This window comes from Gobio gobio (genome assembly GCF_949357685.1).
Source record: "Gobio gobio genome assembly, chromosome: 3".
In the NCBI taxonomy this organism is placed as follows: domain Eukaryota; kingdom Metazoa; phylum Chordata; class Actinopteri; order Cypriniformes; family Gobionidae; genus Gobio; species Gobio gobio.
This window is the reverse complement of record NC_137099.1, coordinates 2,180,589-2,196,813: the sequence shown is the minus strand read 5'-3', so window position 1 is coordinate 2,196,813 and position 16,225 is coordinate 2,180,589. Positions and strand designations below refer to the sequence as shown.

The window sequence follows — 16,225 nt, the reverse complement described above, 5'->3', positions numbered from 1 at the left end:
AGTTGGGATCTTCACCCTTGACTTGTCAGTATTTTTTTCTCTCTGCCTGCTGTAGCTGTTTGTTACGGTGAGAACAGCAAGAGAAAATTGATGATGACAATTTGATGACAGATGATGTTGGCTTGTTGTTGATTATACAGTTGTTATCATCATATAGTGCCTTATTTGCTGATCTCCTGAGAGTCATGGATTATAGTAGCATTGTGACTCTACAGCAGGAGATCCAACAGTGTTTTCATCAGATAACCTGATCAATGTTTAAAACATGTACATAAGTCTTGTTTTCCGGTTTAATAACACATCACACAATAAGCACTTCTAACTCCTGCGAGATTTACTCACACACAGACATCAAGAATCAGCCTATGAATCTCAACAATGGTGACATGCTTAATGCCGCAATGCATTCTGGGTGCATCATGCAAAACTCATCCATGGCTCCCAGAATGCATTGCGGCATGAAGCATGTCACCATTGTTGAGATTCATAGGCTGATTCTTGATGTCTGTGTGTGAGTTATTCTCGCAGGAGTTAGAAGTGATTAGTGTAGAATCTGCTTTAAAACCTATTCAGCTCTACTGATTAAAACCAATCTGGATCTTTCCTGGAATCACAGTAAAAACAAAGTTAATCAGTGATTTAAATCACTATACAATGATCATATTCTTATCACTGAGCAGCCGAGAGCATCTGATTGTGTTTACTCTTGCTTTTCTTGACATAGTAAACTCAGTTACTGCAACCAGAGAAACACTAACATTAAAATGTCATCAAACTGCCCAACTAAAGAAAACACTGATCACCATGATGGTGACATTAAAAAAGTTTCAACAAAAAATGTAATTCTCAATAAGAGCTTCTGTAGTCGTCTGACAGAAATAAAGTCAGTCTGGTTAATAATGTGTGAAGCTGGTAATGCTGTTTGTGGAGTTGTTTAATCCTCCTCTGCTGAGATCTTCAGAGATTTATTGTCTTCTTTTATCTTCAGTGGATTTCATCTAAAGCTGTGGCTGAAGTCAATTGTAGTTCTTGTGTTTCTCATCACTAATGGTCAATCATCACTTAATTAATCACTTAATTATCTCATTAACTTTAACACCCTGTAGTGTGGACACATATGCACACTGAGGAGTGTTAATTTAACACTGGGGATTTTGCTGTGTGGTGTCGTGATTTACTATCTAACAGGGGACCGAGTCATTGTGTTTAACATAATCATTATTCAAAGATGATCTGCAATTAATACATTAGAGAACTATTTCTGCTTGATTTAACTCTTAAAACTCAGTTATTGCTATAAAAACTCTAAATCTCCACAGTGTGTTTGAGATGGCAAGAAATGACAAATTAAACACACTGGTGTCGTGATTTACTATCTAACAGGGGACAGAGTCATTGTGTTTAACATAATCATTATTCAAAGATGATCTGCAATTAATACATTAGAGAACTATTTCTGCTTGATTTAACTCTTAAAACTCAGTTATTGCTATAAAAACTCTAAATCTCTACAGTGTGTTTATGATGGCAAGAAATGACAACGCAAACACACTTGTGTCGTGATTTACTATCTAACAGGGGACCGAGTCATTGTGTTTAACATAATCATTATTCAAAGATGATCTGCAATTAATACATTAGAGAACTATTTCTGCTTGATTTAACTCTTAAAACTCAGTTATTGCTATACAAAACTCTAAATCTCCACAGTGTGTTTGAGATGGCAAGAAATGACAAATTAAACACACTGGTGTCGTGATTTACTATCTAACAGGGGACAGAGTCATTGTGTTTAACATAATCATTATTCAAAGATGATCTGCAATTAATACATTAGAGAACTATTTCTGCTTGATTTAACTCTTAAAACTCAGTTATTGCTATACAAAACTCTAAATCTCCACAGTGTGTTTGAGATGGCAAGAAATGACAAATTAAACACACTGGTGTCGTGATTTACTATCTAACAGGGGACAGAGTCATTGTGTTTAACATAATCATTATTCAAAGATGATCTGCAATTAATACATTAGAGAACTATTTCTGCTTGATTTAACTCTTAAAACTCAGTTATTGCTATAAAAACTCTAAATCTCTACAGTGTGTTTATGATGGCAAGAAATGACAACGCAAACACACTTGTGTCGTGATTTACTATCTAACAGGGGACCGAGTCATTGTGTTTAACATAATCATTATTCAAAGATGATCTGCAATTAATACATTAGGGAACTATTTCTGCTTGATTTAACTCTTAAAACTCAGTTATTGCTATAAAAACTCTAAATCTCTACAGTGTGTTTATGATGGCAAGAAATTACAAATTAAACACACTGGTGTCGTGATTTACTATCTAACAGGGGACAGAGTCATTGTGTTTAACATAATCATTATTCAAAGATGATCTGCAATTAATACATTAGAGAACTATTTCTGCTTGATTTAACTCTTAAAACTCAGTTATTGCTATAAAAACTCTAAATCTCTACAGTGTGTTTGAGATGGCAAGAAATGACAAATTAAACACACTGGTGTCGTGATTTACTATCTAACAGGGGACCGAGTCATTGTGTTTAACATAATCATTATTCAAAGATGATCTGCAATTAATACATTAGAGAACTATTTCTGCTTGATTTAACTCTTAAAACTCAGTTATTGCTATAAAAACTCTAAATCTCTACAGTGTGTTTATGATGGTAAGAAATGACAACGCAAACACACTGGTGTCGTGATTTACCATCTAACAGGGGACCGAGTCATTGTGTTTAACATAATCATTATTTACTATATAAAGTGATGACCTGTGATTATTACCTTAAAGAACAATTTCTGCTTGTCCAGTCCTATATATATATATTTTTTTATTGGTGCAAGAAATCAAATCTCACTCTAAAAATCTCAAAAACAAAGGACATTATTTGGGATTTTAGAGAGCAGAAACTATGTTTTATTCAAAAATAAGTCACACATGGAAATACCTTTACTGTAAAAAAAATTTGGGTCTCCAATTGAAAATTTTCTGTAAATTGATGCACTTTAATTCAATTAAAATTCAAGAAATTCAATTTGGCCAACTAAAAAATTTAGATGTCATCGGTCACTAGAAAATTTTCAATTGGAGACCTGATTTTTTTTTACAGTGTTGGTGTTCTTGAAAATAAGCTTAAATGAGAGATGTGGGCGGATCATAAACTGTAAGTATGAAGACACAACAGAGAATGAATTTCTTAAAGATAATTCTTAATTTTAAGAATTTTTTAATTTCTTAAATTCTTTTCTGTAATGTCCACAACATGGCTTTTTCTCCGTTGTGTGCTCATTGTGTTCCCTGATGCCTGTGTGAACATTATATAATTATATATATATATTAAATAATGAAGACAGACTTGACTGCCAGCTCTCTTCCCTTTCACACACACAGCTCCATTGCAGGCTATGGAGGTCCCCTGTTGGATAGGTAGACATCGGTCAGGTCCCCTCTTGGCATGTTTAAAAAATAAAAAATAAATGCTTATTTGAAGTTATATTATGAAAAAAGACCTTAAAACAAAATTTTGTATCTAAGTTTTGTTTCTTCAAAATGACTAGAAACACAGGTCCCCTCTTGGTCAGTGTGGAGTGATGGTCCCCTGTTGGTAATATAGACGTGTATGTGTGCGTGTGTGTGTGCGCGTGTGTGTGTGTGCTCGTGTGCGTGTGCTTGTGATACTGGCAATCAATTCAGATCGTAATAAAAAAGCTAATTATAAAGCGAAATCCATTCATATCTCAACAGTAAAACATTCCCATAAATGTGTAAATAGATCAAATCATGAGGAGCGGGAGATGGGAACATGCACAGCAAAATCCCCAGTGTTAAATTAACACTCCTCAGTGTACATATGTGTCCACACTACAGGGTGTTAAAAGTAACACTTAAGAAGTGTTAAAGTTAATGAGATAATTAAGTGATTAATTAAGTGATGATTGACCTTGAAACACAATAACTACAACTGACTTCAGCCACAGCTTTAGATGAAATCAACTGAAGATAAAAGAAGACATTAAATCTCTGAAGATCTCAGCAGAGGAGGATTAAACAACTCCACAAACAGCATTACCAGCTTCACACATTACTAACCAGACTGACTTTATTTCTGTCAGACGTCTACAGAAGCTCTTATTGAGAATTACATTTTTGTTGATTTTCTGTTTAAACTTTTTTTAATGTCACCATCATGGTGATCAGTGTTTTCTTTAGTTGGGCAGTTTGATGACTTTTTCACATTAGTGTTTCTCTGGCTGCTGTAACAGAGTTTGCTATGGCAAGAAAAGCAAGAGTAAACACAATCAGATGCTTTTGGCTGCTCAGTGATAAGGATATGATCATTGTATAGTGATTTAAATCACTGATCTTGCGGCTGAGTCTGAGAAATATACTATTAGTTTTGTTTTTACTGTGATTTCAGGAAAGATCCAGATCGGTTTTAATCAGGAAAGCTGAATAGGTTTTAAAACTGATTGTACACTAATCACTTTTAAATCCTGCGAGATCAACTCACACACAGACATCAAGAATCAGCCTATGAATCTCAACAATGGTGACATGCTTCATGCCTCAATACATTCTGGGAGCCATGGATGAGTTTTGCATGATGCACCCAAAATGCATTGCGGCATGAAGCATGTCACCATTGTTGAGATTCATAGGCTGATTCTTAATGTCTGTCTGTGAGAATAACTCGTAGGAGTTAGAAGTGCTTATTGTGTGATGAGTTATTAAACCAAAAAACAAGACTGTACACATTTTACACATTGATCAGTTTATCTGATGAAAACACTGCTGGATCTCCTGCTGTAGAGTAACAACAAGGCTACTATAATCCATGACTCTCAGGAGATCAGCAAATAAGGCACTATATGATGATAACAACTGCATCTATCATCAACTTGTCATCATCAATTGTCTCTTGCTGTTCTCACTGTAACAAACAGTTACAGTAGACAGAGAGAAAAATTCAAGTCAAGGGTCAAGATCCCAACTAACAAAACCCTGATCACCATAATGGTGACTTCAAACTAAACTATTATTTTCAATAAATCATCAACATCTAAACCTCAATAAGAGCTTCTGTAGTCGTCTGACAGAAATAAAGTCAGTCTGGTTAGTAGTGTGTGAAGCTGGTAATGCTGTTTGTGGAGTTGTTTAATCCTCCTCTGCTGAGATCTTCAGAGATTTAATGTCTTTTTTTTATCTTCAGTGGATTTTATCTAAAGCTGTGGCTGAAGTCAGTTGTAGTTCTTGTGTTTCTCATCACTAATGGTCAATCATCACTTAATTTATCACTTAATTATCTCATTAACTTCAACACTTCTTAAGTGTTACTTTTAACACCCTGTAGTGTGGACACATATGTACACTGAGGAGTGTTAATTTAACACTGGGGATTTTGCTGTGTGACCTGGGCTGGACTCAAATCCGGGTCTCCTGTCAGCATCAACAGGAAGTGGCTCCGACCACATGCTCTTTACTTGACAGCGCTGTAGATCGACTCCTCAGGTCTGAGGAGAAATTACACAAACATGTTCATGTGGCATTTCAGGAGGTGACAATCCATCCTCTCAACAACACAAAAGCAAGAGCTCTGATAAAGCACTGGATGTGTTTTATTTGTGTTCTGATGAATCGTTTCTCACCTGTTGGCGTCAGACGGATGATGCGTCTCGATGCTCTGACAGTCGTACTCTTCATTCTTCTTCATGTCTTTGTTCTTGAAGTGATGGACACTGGCATACTGAACCTCTTCACCATCTGCAGAGTCTTTATCTGTTTGTTTTCTCCCAGAGCGTGCGGGTTTCTTTGCTTTAATGTTGGTGTACAGATCATCCCTCTGATTGGCTGATACCAGTGAATACAGTGGAACGTCATTGGTCGAAGCCGTTTCTGCTGATCTGCCAGAGCGATCCTCCTGCAGTTTTATCAGATAAGATATCACACAGATATATCAACAGATTGTAAATCTTATATTTTCTAGTTAAATATAATATTCATGTAATTGTAGATTCAGGTATTATCAAACTTGCCTGATTTCGTCTGATAACTTCAGCTCCACCGTCTCTCCTCTTCTTCCTGGAGAAAAATGTTTTTGTTAGAAAGTACTGAAAAGTAATTTATTGTAAGAAACATTTCATATTTTTTATTAAGTTCAACAAATTTTGCATTAATATTTATTTTTGAAAAAAATTTAATGCTCAACAATCACACACTTGATGAACACAATGATGATGATGAAGATGATGATGATGATGAAGATCAATCCCGCCACGAGCCCAGAAACTGTGTGCAGAGCCGCTCTCTGAACCCCTGAAACAAGATCATCATGAAGATCATTTCACACGAGAGACAGATGAAACTGAAAGAGTGTGTGTTTATAGGAAATACCTTTAACAGAGACTGAAACAGACGCTGATCTCTGAGATCCGTATTTATTCTGAGCCTCACAGTAGAAGCGTCCACTGGAACTGGAGTTAAAGCTGGAGATGCTGAAACTCTGTCCAGATCCAACAGCTGAGGTTTGATCCTCCTTAAACCAGCTGAAGTTCAGAGCCAGAGGGTTTGAGTCACTGATGCAGCTCAGAGTCACTGAATCTCCCTCCACTATTACTCCAGATGAATTAAGGGTCACCACAACATCTCTTGGTGCGTCTGAAAGAGACAAAAATAACATTATTGGATAACTCACTATAACCAAATGATTCACTGACTCACAGTTATTAACTCACACATGACATTAATCTTCACAGCATCAGAGTCTTTCTCTCCATGTTCATTGATGGATCTGCACTTGTATTCTCCACTGTCATCAGAGCTGAGGTTTGAGATGCTGTAGATTCCTCCAGATCCTACAGTCATTTCTCCTTTAATCCAGCTGATTTCTGCCGATGGTTTTGCATCACTATTGCAGCTCAGAGTCACTGAATCTCCCTCCACTATTACAGACGGACTGACAGACACTGATACATTCTTTGGTTTGTCTAAAAATAATAATAATAATAATTTGATAAAACCAGTGAAACATTTTTTAAATTACAAAAATTTAATTAAATTGTCGAAACAAAGAATCAGGATCTGATGTTTCAGTAACACAAATAACTGAGCATACAAGCATCCAGAACGGATCAAAAGTAAAGACAGACTTACACATGACATTCACAGTCACAGGAGCAGAGGACTGAGATCCGTGTTTGTTTCCAGCAGAGCAATAATATTTTCCACTGGCCTCAGACTCAATATTAGTGATGCTGTAAGTGGCGCCAGATCCCAGAGATTTTCCTCCTTTAGACCAGCTGAAGTTCAGAGCCGGAGGGTTTGAGTCACTGATGCAGCTCAGAGTCACTGAATCTCCCTCCACTATTACAGACCGACTGACCCACACTGAGACGCTCTCTGGAGGATCTACAGGAAATATATATAAAACATGAATATAATTATTTTTTATTGCCATGACCTTCCATCATCATTATTAAATTACTGAAGTTTATCTGTAAGTATAGATCAAAATAGTGATGAAAAAGGTACAAATCTACATCTGAACTGGTGCAAAATTAATAAAACAATATTACATTTTCAGATTTATATCAACCCAAGAATAAGATTTATAAAAAGGATCAATAAACACAGATTCATACTTTACATTCATTTTGAATAATACACAGTAAATTCCCCGGTGTTGAATTAACACAGCTCAGTGTTCATATGGGAACCACCCGCAGGTGTTAAAGTAACACTGAAGCAGTGTTATGCTGCGTTCACACCAAACGCGAATTGAGCGTCAAAATCGCGTCTACCGCGTCTAGTTTCACGCGCGTACATTTTGAATGCATTCGCGCGTCAGCAGAGAATTGGACGCGCGTAGAAATCGAGCGCTGGAAGCGAAATTGACGCGCGTTCAAGGCACTCCAGGAGAAATATGTCATAAAACACCACTCTGCCTCTTTTCATTTTCATTAAACATATATATTAAGCATTAATAGCCACACAAATGTGGTCCAGGCAACTCCTACATTATCTTCACTGCATGTATGTTTAAATATCCTTAAAATATAAAGTTATGAAACTTCTCTTTGCCCTCAGTCAAAACGATTTGGCAGACAACAAATTATATATTCATGAGAGCAAAGATCGCCCGTTAGATCCACACAAGACGAACCACTAAAGGACATCAGAGCCAGCGGCAGCAGCAGAAGGACTGGCCGAGGAAAGGCTGCCTTCGCCGGGGTTATGAGCAGTGATTGCCCGGTGATAGCCTGGATCTCACAACTCCAAAAACACAAGATTATTTTTTTTAAATAGGCGCTCTCTTTATAAATAAACCACAGATTTGAGCTTTAAACAACTACATTCCCACCTGAAAAAGTCTTAAAACTACATTTTGTGACACAATAGTACTGTTTTTAATTTATGCAGGGTTTCTCATACACGTCACTTTACCACGTGACAGCAGCAAGCAGGCTCCTGATTGGTTAACGTGGCGCGAATTGACGCCAAAGTTCAAATTTTTCAACTCGGGCGTCAGACGCGAATTCGCTTCAAACGCGTGAATGCACAAAAGCACCATTCGCGTGTAACGCGCGTATCGCGCAAGACGCTCAATTCGCGTCCAATTTGCGCCATTCGCGCGAACTGGACGCGCGAATGAAGCTGATTCGCGTCCTTCGCGCCGCGCGTAACGCGCCTTCCGCGCCGCGGGACCTCCAGACGCGCGTCAACGCGCCTTTCCATTGACTTAACATTGAAATCACTCGCGCCAGACGCTCAATTCGCGTTTGGTGTGAACGCAGCATTAGAGTTAATAAGATACTTAAGTGATTAATTTAGTGATGATTGTTTGATTATTGAAGACACCTGATGATAATGAGCAGAATCACTGAAGGAAAGAGAAACACAAGAACTACAACTGACTTCAGCCACAGCCTTAGATGAAATCAACTGAAGACATTAAATCTCTCTTATTACAAACCAGACTGACTTTATTTCTGACATCTACAGAAGTTCTTATTGAGAATTAACAGAGGTTTAGAGGTTGATGTTGTATTGAAAATATTTGGTCACCATTATGGTGAACAGTGTTTCATATAGTTGGGCAGTTTGACTCTTGGCTATTGATGTCAGTTTGTAGTCTATGTAACAGTGTTTACTCAAACACTAACATATAATTTGTTGCGAAAGATACCATAAACAAAGATGGTCATTTGATGTGTCTAACAACATCATAAACGAGAAGGATAATTGACACATAAAAAAATAAAATTGTCAAATTGTTATTAGTAGATTTTTTACCAGCAATCATTTCTTGCCAGATATCAAATATTCTGAATTTTGTTATTTAAATACATTGTGAAGAAAAACACTTTAGGCACACCCACACAAACATCAATAATCCGCATATTAATCTCAATGACGGTGACATGCTTCATGCTGCAATGCATGCTGGGATATATAATCATCATAGTATAACACTCATGACTCCCAACATGCATTGCAGCATGTCACCATTGTTGAGATTCATATGATGATTCTTGATGTCTGTGTGAGCAAACAATTTTTCCCTCCTAAATGTATCTAAAAATCATAATTTAGGATTATTGATCTGTGGCAGTAAAGCATTTATGGTGAAAATCTATTAAAACAACTTTTATTAACATTTCTATTATCCACTTTTCTCAAAGGTTATTTTGGTCAACAAAAAAAAATCTTTATGATGATACCTATTTCACCTAATAATGTATGTTTATGGATTCCTTTGCAACAAAGTATGTGTTCCAGTAAACTCTGTTGCTAAGACCACAAACTAACATAAAATGGCAAGTCAAACTGCCCAACTAAAATAAACACTGATCACCATAACGGTGACCAAATATTTCCCATAAAACATCAACCTCTAAACCTCTGTTAATTCTCAAAAAGAACTGTAGACAAATGACAGAAATAAAGTCAGTCTGGTTTATAATAAGAGAGATTAAGGCCTGGTTTCACAAACAGGGTTTAGGCTAAACTAGGATTAGGCATTAGTTCAATTAGTACATTTGAGTAACTTTTATAAATGTGCCTTAGAAAAAAACATTACTGGTGTGTATCTTAAGACAAAACTATGGCACTGACATATTTTAAGATACATCAGTGCAAGTTTCTTTCAGTTAACACAACTCAAACATGCTTTTTAGTCTAGGACTAGCTTAAGCCTTGTCTGTGAAACTGGGGGTTAATGTCTTTTCAGTTGATGTCATCTTAAGCTGTGGCTGTAGTTGTGTTTCTCTGTCCTTCAGTGATTCTGCTCATTATCATCAGGTGTATTCAATAATCAAACAATCATCACTCAATGAATCACTTAAGTATCTTATTAACTCTAACACTGCTTCAGTGTTACTTTAACACCTGCGGGTGGTTCCCATATGAACACCGAGCGGTCTGTATGCAGTCTGTATGATTGGGCCTGAATTTATCAAACAACCCTGAGCTAAATTCTGAATAATCTGTGAAATATTTCTCTAATATTAATGAATCAGTTTATACTCACATTCAACATTAAGATAAACAGCAGGAGAGATCAGACGCTCATATCCTCTTACAGCACATTGATAGTTTCCTTCATCAGAACGACTGACTGACCACAGCTGAAGCTGATTCACTTTCACAATTCCTTTAGTTAATCTCTGTGTGTTTCTGTACCAGATGAATGTTGTGTGTTCAGCAGTGTTGGGAATAACGGCGTTATAGATAAACGGCGTTACTAACGGAATTACTTTTTTCAGTAACGAGTAATCAAACGAATTACTGTTTCTTCCGTTACAACGCCGTTAGCGTTACTGAGAAAAAAAATGCGGCGTTACTATAATTGAGCTCACTGAAGCGGTTTTCATCCCAACAGGCTCTCTGTCAGTCGGACCTGCAACGTGCGTGTGTGTGTGTGTGTGTGTGTGCGCGCGCAGCCATGCGTGTTGGGGGGTGGGTTGGGTTGCTACACATAACTGATGATGATTGGTGGGTGGGAGACAAGGTTGAGGTTGATAGGTTGAGTTCACACACACACACACACACACACGCATATGCACAGTCAGCGATGGCAGTCCAACGACTTCAAAGGTAGTTTTCACAAACTGGAAGTATAAGCGCTACTTTTCCCTCATTGAGTTGAAAGGTAATGTTTATGTAACGTGCAGCTTATGCCCATGAAGAAAGAGTCTCTCCACGCCGGTGGCCAGTAATTCTAATCTAATGAAGCCTCACGTCATCACAGCCACAACATTAGTGGCTAAAAACCCAGGTGATAACATGAGCTCCACTACCAGAGGAGAAGTAAAGAAGTACTGATACTATTTACACAATATTTACACTATAGTAGTGATACTACTGATAATATTTACAATAATATATTGAATTTGATAGGTGTCTCACATTGTCCCACAGCAACATTACAATAGTGTACATTTAATGTACAATGTTTTATAATAGCAATTTATTCTATTTAGTGTCCAATTCATTCATTTAACATATTTAAAATTGGGGGCATCCAAGTTATTTGACATATTTGAACATTTGAAAAAAAAAAACAAAGTAACGCAGTAGTTACTTTCCCTGGTAATTAGTTACTTTTATAATGACGTAACTCAGTTACTAACTCAGTTACTATTTGTAAGAAGTAACTAGTAACTATAACTAATTACTTTTTTAAAGTAACGTGCCCAACACTGGTGTTCAGGCAGAGAGCAGCTGCTCTTACATCTCAGAGTGACTGAATCTCCCTCTTTCACACTCTGATGTGTCTCCACCTGCAGGTCTGACAGCATAACAACAACAACAACAACAGCAACAACAACAACAACAACAACAACAACAACAACAACAACAACAACATCAACAACAACATCAGCAACAACAACAACAACAACAACAACAACAACAACAACAACAACATCAACAACAACATCAGCAACAACAACAGCAGCAACAACAACAACAACAACAACAACAACAACAACAACAACAACATCATCAACATCATCAACATCAACATCAGCAACAACAACAACAACAACAACAACAACATCAACAACTTCATCAACAACAACATATATAGTGCGCTGTCTGAATCGGTCCCTATCCCCTATATAGTGCACTGTCTGAATCAGTCCCTATCCCCTATATAGTGCACTGTCTGAATCAGTCCCTATCCCCTATATAGTGCACTGTCTGAATCGGTCCCTATCCCCTATATAGTGCACTGTCTGAATCGTTCCCTATCCCCTATAAAGTGCACTGTCTGAATCGGTCCCTATCCCCTATATAGTGCACTGTCTGAATCGGTCCCTATCCCCTATATAGTGCACTGTCTGAATCAGTTCCTATCCCCTATAAAGTGCACTGTCTGAATCGGTCCCTATCCCCTATATAGTGCACTGTCTGAATCAGTCCCTATCCCCTATATAGTGCACTGTCTGAATCGGCCCCTATCCCCTATATAGTGCACTGTCTGAATCGGTCCCTATCCCCTATATAGTGCACTGTCTGAATCAGTCCCTATCCCCTATATAGTGCACTGTCTGAATCGTTCCCTATCCCCTATATAGTGCACTGTCTGAATCAGTCCCTATCCCCTATATAGTGCACTGTCTGAATCAGCCCCTATCCCCTATATAGTGCACTGTCTGAATCGGTCCCTATGCCCTATATAGTGCACTGTCTGAATCAGTCCCTATCCCCTATATAGTGCACTGTCTGAATCGGTCCCTTTCCCCTATTAGTGCACTGTCTGAATCGTTCCCTATCCCCTATAAAGTGCACTGTCTGAATCGGTCCCTATCCCCTATATAGTGCACTGTCTGAATCGGTCCCTATCCCCTATATAGTGCACTGTCTGAATCAGTCCCTATCCCCTATAAAGTGCACTGTCTGAATCGGTCCCTATCCCCTATATAGTGCACTGTCTGAATCGGTCCCTATCCCCAATATAGTGCACTGTCTGAATCTGTCCCTATCCCCTATATAGTGCACTGTCTGAATCAGTCCCTATCCCCTATATAGTGTACTGTCTGAATCAGTCCCTATACCCTATATAGTGCACAGTCTGAATCAGTCCCTATCCCCTATATAGTGCACTGTCTGAATCAGTCCCTATCCCCTATATAGTGTACTGTCTGAATCAGTCCCTATCCCCTATATAGTGCACTGTCTGAATCAATCCCTATCCCCTATATAGTGCACTGTCTGAATTGTTCCCTATCCCCTATATAGTGCACTGTCTGAATCATTCCCTATCCCCTATATAGTGCACTGTCTGAATCGGTCCCTATCCCCTATATAGTGCACTGTCTGAATCAGTCCCTATCCCGTATATAGTGTACTGTCTGAATCGTTCCCTATCCCCTATAAAGTGCACTGTCTGAATCGGTCCCTATCCCCTATATAGTGCACTGTCTGAATTGTTCCCTATCCCCTATATAGTGCACTGTCTGAATTGTTCCCTATCCCCTATATAGTGCACTGTCTGAATCGTTTCCTATCCCCTATATAGTGCACTGTCTGAATCGTTCCCTATCCCCTATATAGTGCACTGTGTGAATCAGTCCCTATCCCCTATATAGTGCACTATGTGCCATTCACCACATAGAGAAGAGTAAATGTGTGACTGATTTCAGCTTCAGTATCTGTTTATAATGTAGGGGGCGGGGCTTCAGATTCTAGAGAGCATTTGATTGGACAGAAAATCTGATGTCATCAAAATCATCCATATTGGCGGAAGTGAGAGACTAAGTTTTGAATGTTTATATCTTCTAAATGTGTGTTTGTCTTTGTTTTGGAGCACACTAGCTCACAGATAACACTAAGGCTAACATGTTCACACTAAAAGACAAAATACTTCAATTATGATTTCAGGGGGACTTTAAGTATTCTAAGAATAATTGGCTTGTGTTTGTGTTTACTCTTTTCATGGAGTAATATTAAAGAACACTTATAGGTAAACTATAACACTACTAATCTAGTAGTTTACTGAGAGAACACTTCAAAGTGTACTTTCCTAAACTAACTAAATGTGCTGCAAGTATTAAAACAGTAAACTACTAGTATACTTATAAGTTCACTTGTAGTAGAAATGAGAAACATAGTTGTGAAGTAGTTTACTACTAAAGTTTACTAGTGCTACACTCATAGTTCACTTAAACATATATTTTCTAAACCGTGGACCAATTTAGTCCCAAGCGGATCTGAAATAGTGCACTTACAAGTTTACTAGAACATTGATATCATTATACTTACAAAAACATTACTTAAGTGTACTTCATAAAATGAACTTGAAGTATAATTATTTTTCATAAGGGAATATTACAATAATAATATTATTAAAACACTAAACTTTATTTAAACTTTATCTTATATAATGAATGCAAAAAGCCAGAGTTGACTAGTTTTACCTGTGACATCAAGCCGAGCTCCAGGAATCACTGTCCATCTTTTCTTCTGATAATTTCTAAATCTGCAGTAGTAGACGAGTTTATCAGCTTCTGTTACAGCCGTCAAAGTCATGTTGTAAGTGTGTTTATCTTCACTCGAACACTGAACTCTTCCTCTCTTCTCTGAACACAGATCAGCTGATTCTCCATCAACAGGTTTGGTCCAGAAACCTTTTATGAGCTCATATCTCTGAGGATATGTTGCAGTGCAGGATATTGTCACTGATGATCCCTTTAATGCACAAACATATGAAGGGCTGTAATTCACTCCCTGATCCCACAGACCATCAACCGCTGAAACACAGACATGAGGGAAATAATTAAAGAGGCTTTTGTTTAAAGAGGAGTTTGAGTCTTTCAGCAACAAACACAGAAATCTTTTGTTTTCTTCTGCACTTTTCACAGCTCACTATCAGAGATTTCAGTTGGTGTCTATAGGGATGTGCCTGAAGCCGAATACTATGTTCGATGTAGATCTGATGTGCTGTACTGTTACCAATACCACAGCCTAACCATGTCCCTTTAGGGGCTCCGTAGCGATATTCATTTTCCGTGCCTTTCCGAATTCAGATTTAGGCTTCTGGCACATCCCTCACAAACTCACAGTCAAATGCATTAAATTAAATTAGGTAATTTCAATCAAATATTACTGAAAGATCATTGCACTTCTTAGAAAGAAGTTATGTGAACTCAATAACTGATCATATTAAGCAGAACTCAAACTACACGAGTTACATATTTCTAGTTCCCAGCATGCTTTGCTTCAGACTCTGAAAGGAAGTGTTATTTTATGTGTTTTGCAGAACATTAATGGAGGGGGAGACGTGTTAGTGTTTAATGTTGTTGTGTTGAGATTTAAAAGGGTTTCTGCTGTCTGAGTTTTGGGGGTTAACAAGAGAAGAGTCAGGATGAAAACTTCAGACTTCTTTACGATGCTTTGACTAAAAGACAGAATCTGCACTGTTGATGCCGTTTCTCTGCTATATTAGCACATGCGCTATGGCTAGCTAGCAGTTCATGTTTTTAAAATGACTGGCTTTAATCATTACAGTGAAGTTTCAGCTATTGAAAGTATTTGAATGGAGATTAATTGTCACTTCAGTCAAGTTCACTTAAGTCAAAAACACCACAGACAAACTTTTAGTCAACTTTTTGATTAGCATATTTTGCTGAATTTAAGGCTGCAGTCCGTAGTTTTTCATTTTTGTCACCATCTCTGTTTGAAATCTGCAATTGCAGTTATTCGCAGAATTATCAACTTTACGTGATTTGTGCCTCGGCACAGCACAGCGCGGAGGAATCCAATGTTTTGAGGAGAAGGTGTGGATACTGTCATTCAGAATCACAGATTATACTTTTTGAAAGTATGACCAACATAAGAATTTGCACCGGAAAATGTCATCTGAACAAGTAAGTAGATAACATCCACTTTTGTTCTGACCAACTAAGGGGAAAAAAGCATTGCAGTAAATCTCGATGATTAAATCTAACGATCGCTTATCATATCACGTCAAACCGTGCAAATTATACTTTGTTTTCAAATGGTTTATGTTAACAACATCAGCGTGACTACATTTAATGTGTATCAGGGCTACCTGTAGTTCAGTTTCCATTTCTGTGCAGTCTAATTTCTGACTGTCATATACCAACAAATGAATGTGGAGTAGAGGTGAATTGCTCCCTCTCATAGCTAGCACAAAATAATTAATATTTACCATAATGCACATAGCAAAAT

At 37.6% G+C, this 16,225-nt stretch overlaps 3 protein-coding genes across 4 annotated transcripts in view; 1 reads left to right on the top strand and 2 right to left on the bottom strand.

The window, feature by feature from the left end:
- Positions 1-7,301, bottom strand: part of LOC307124468 (B-cell receptor CD22-like) — a 77,436-nt gene extending 70,135 nt beyond the window's left edge. Inside the window, exons 1-7 of the mRNA XM_079813671.1 lie at positions 7,184-7,301; positions 6,766-7,017; positions 6,425-6,688; positions 6,250-6,346; positions 6,067-6,112; positions 5,680-5,951; positions 5,445-5,544 (exon numbers count right to left, since the gene is read on the bottom strand). Coding sequence (XP_079669797.1) covers positions 5,511-5,544; positions 5,680-5,951; positions 6,067-6,112; positions 6,250-6,346; positions 6,425-6,688; positions 6,766-7,017; positions 7,184-7,187 — 969 coding nt within the window. The 5' untranslated portion in view covers positions 7,188-7,301 and the 3' untranslated portion in view covers positions 5,445-5,510. The remainder of the gene's footprint in view (positions 1-5,444; positions 5,545-5,679; positions 5,952-6,066; positions 6,113-6,249; positions 6,347-6,424; positions 6,689-6,765; positions 7,018-7,183) is intronic.
- Positions 1-7,748, top strand: part of LOC307123691 (uncharacterized protein) — an 80,503-nt gene extending 72,755 nt beyond the window's left edge. Inside the window, exon 4 of the mRNA XM_079812335.1 lies at positions 7,699-7,748. The gene's annotated coding sequence lies outside the window, so the exon portion shown is untranslated. The remainder of the gene's footprint in view (positions 1-7,698) is intronic.
- Positions 1-16,225, bottom strand: part of LOC307123689 (B-cell receptor CD22-like) — a 129,398-nt gene that overhangs the window by 104,386 nt on the left and 8,787 nt on the right. The gene's annotated exons all lie outside the window — the stretch shown is intronic.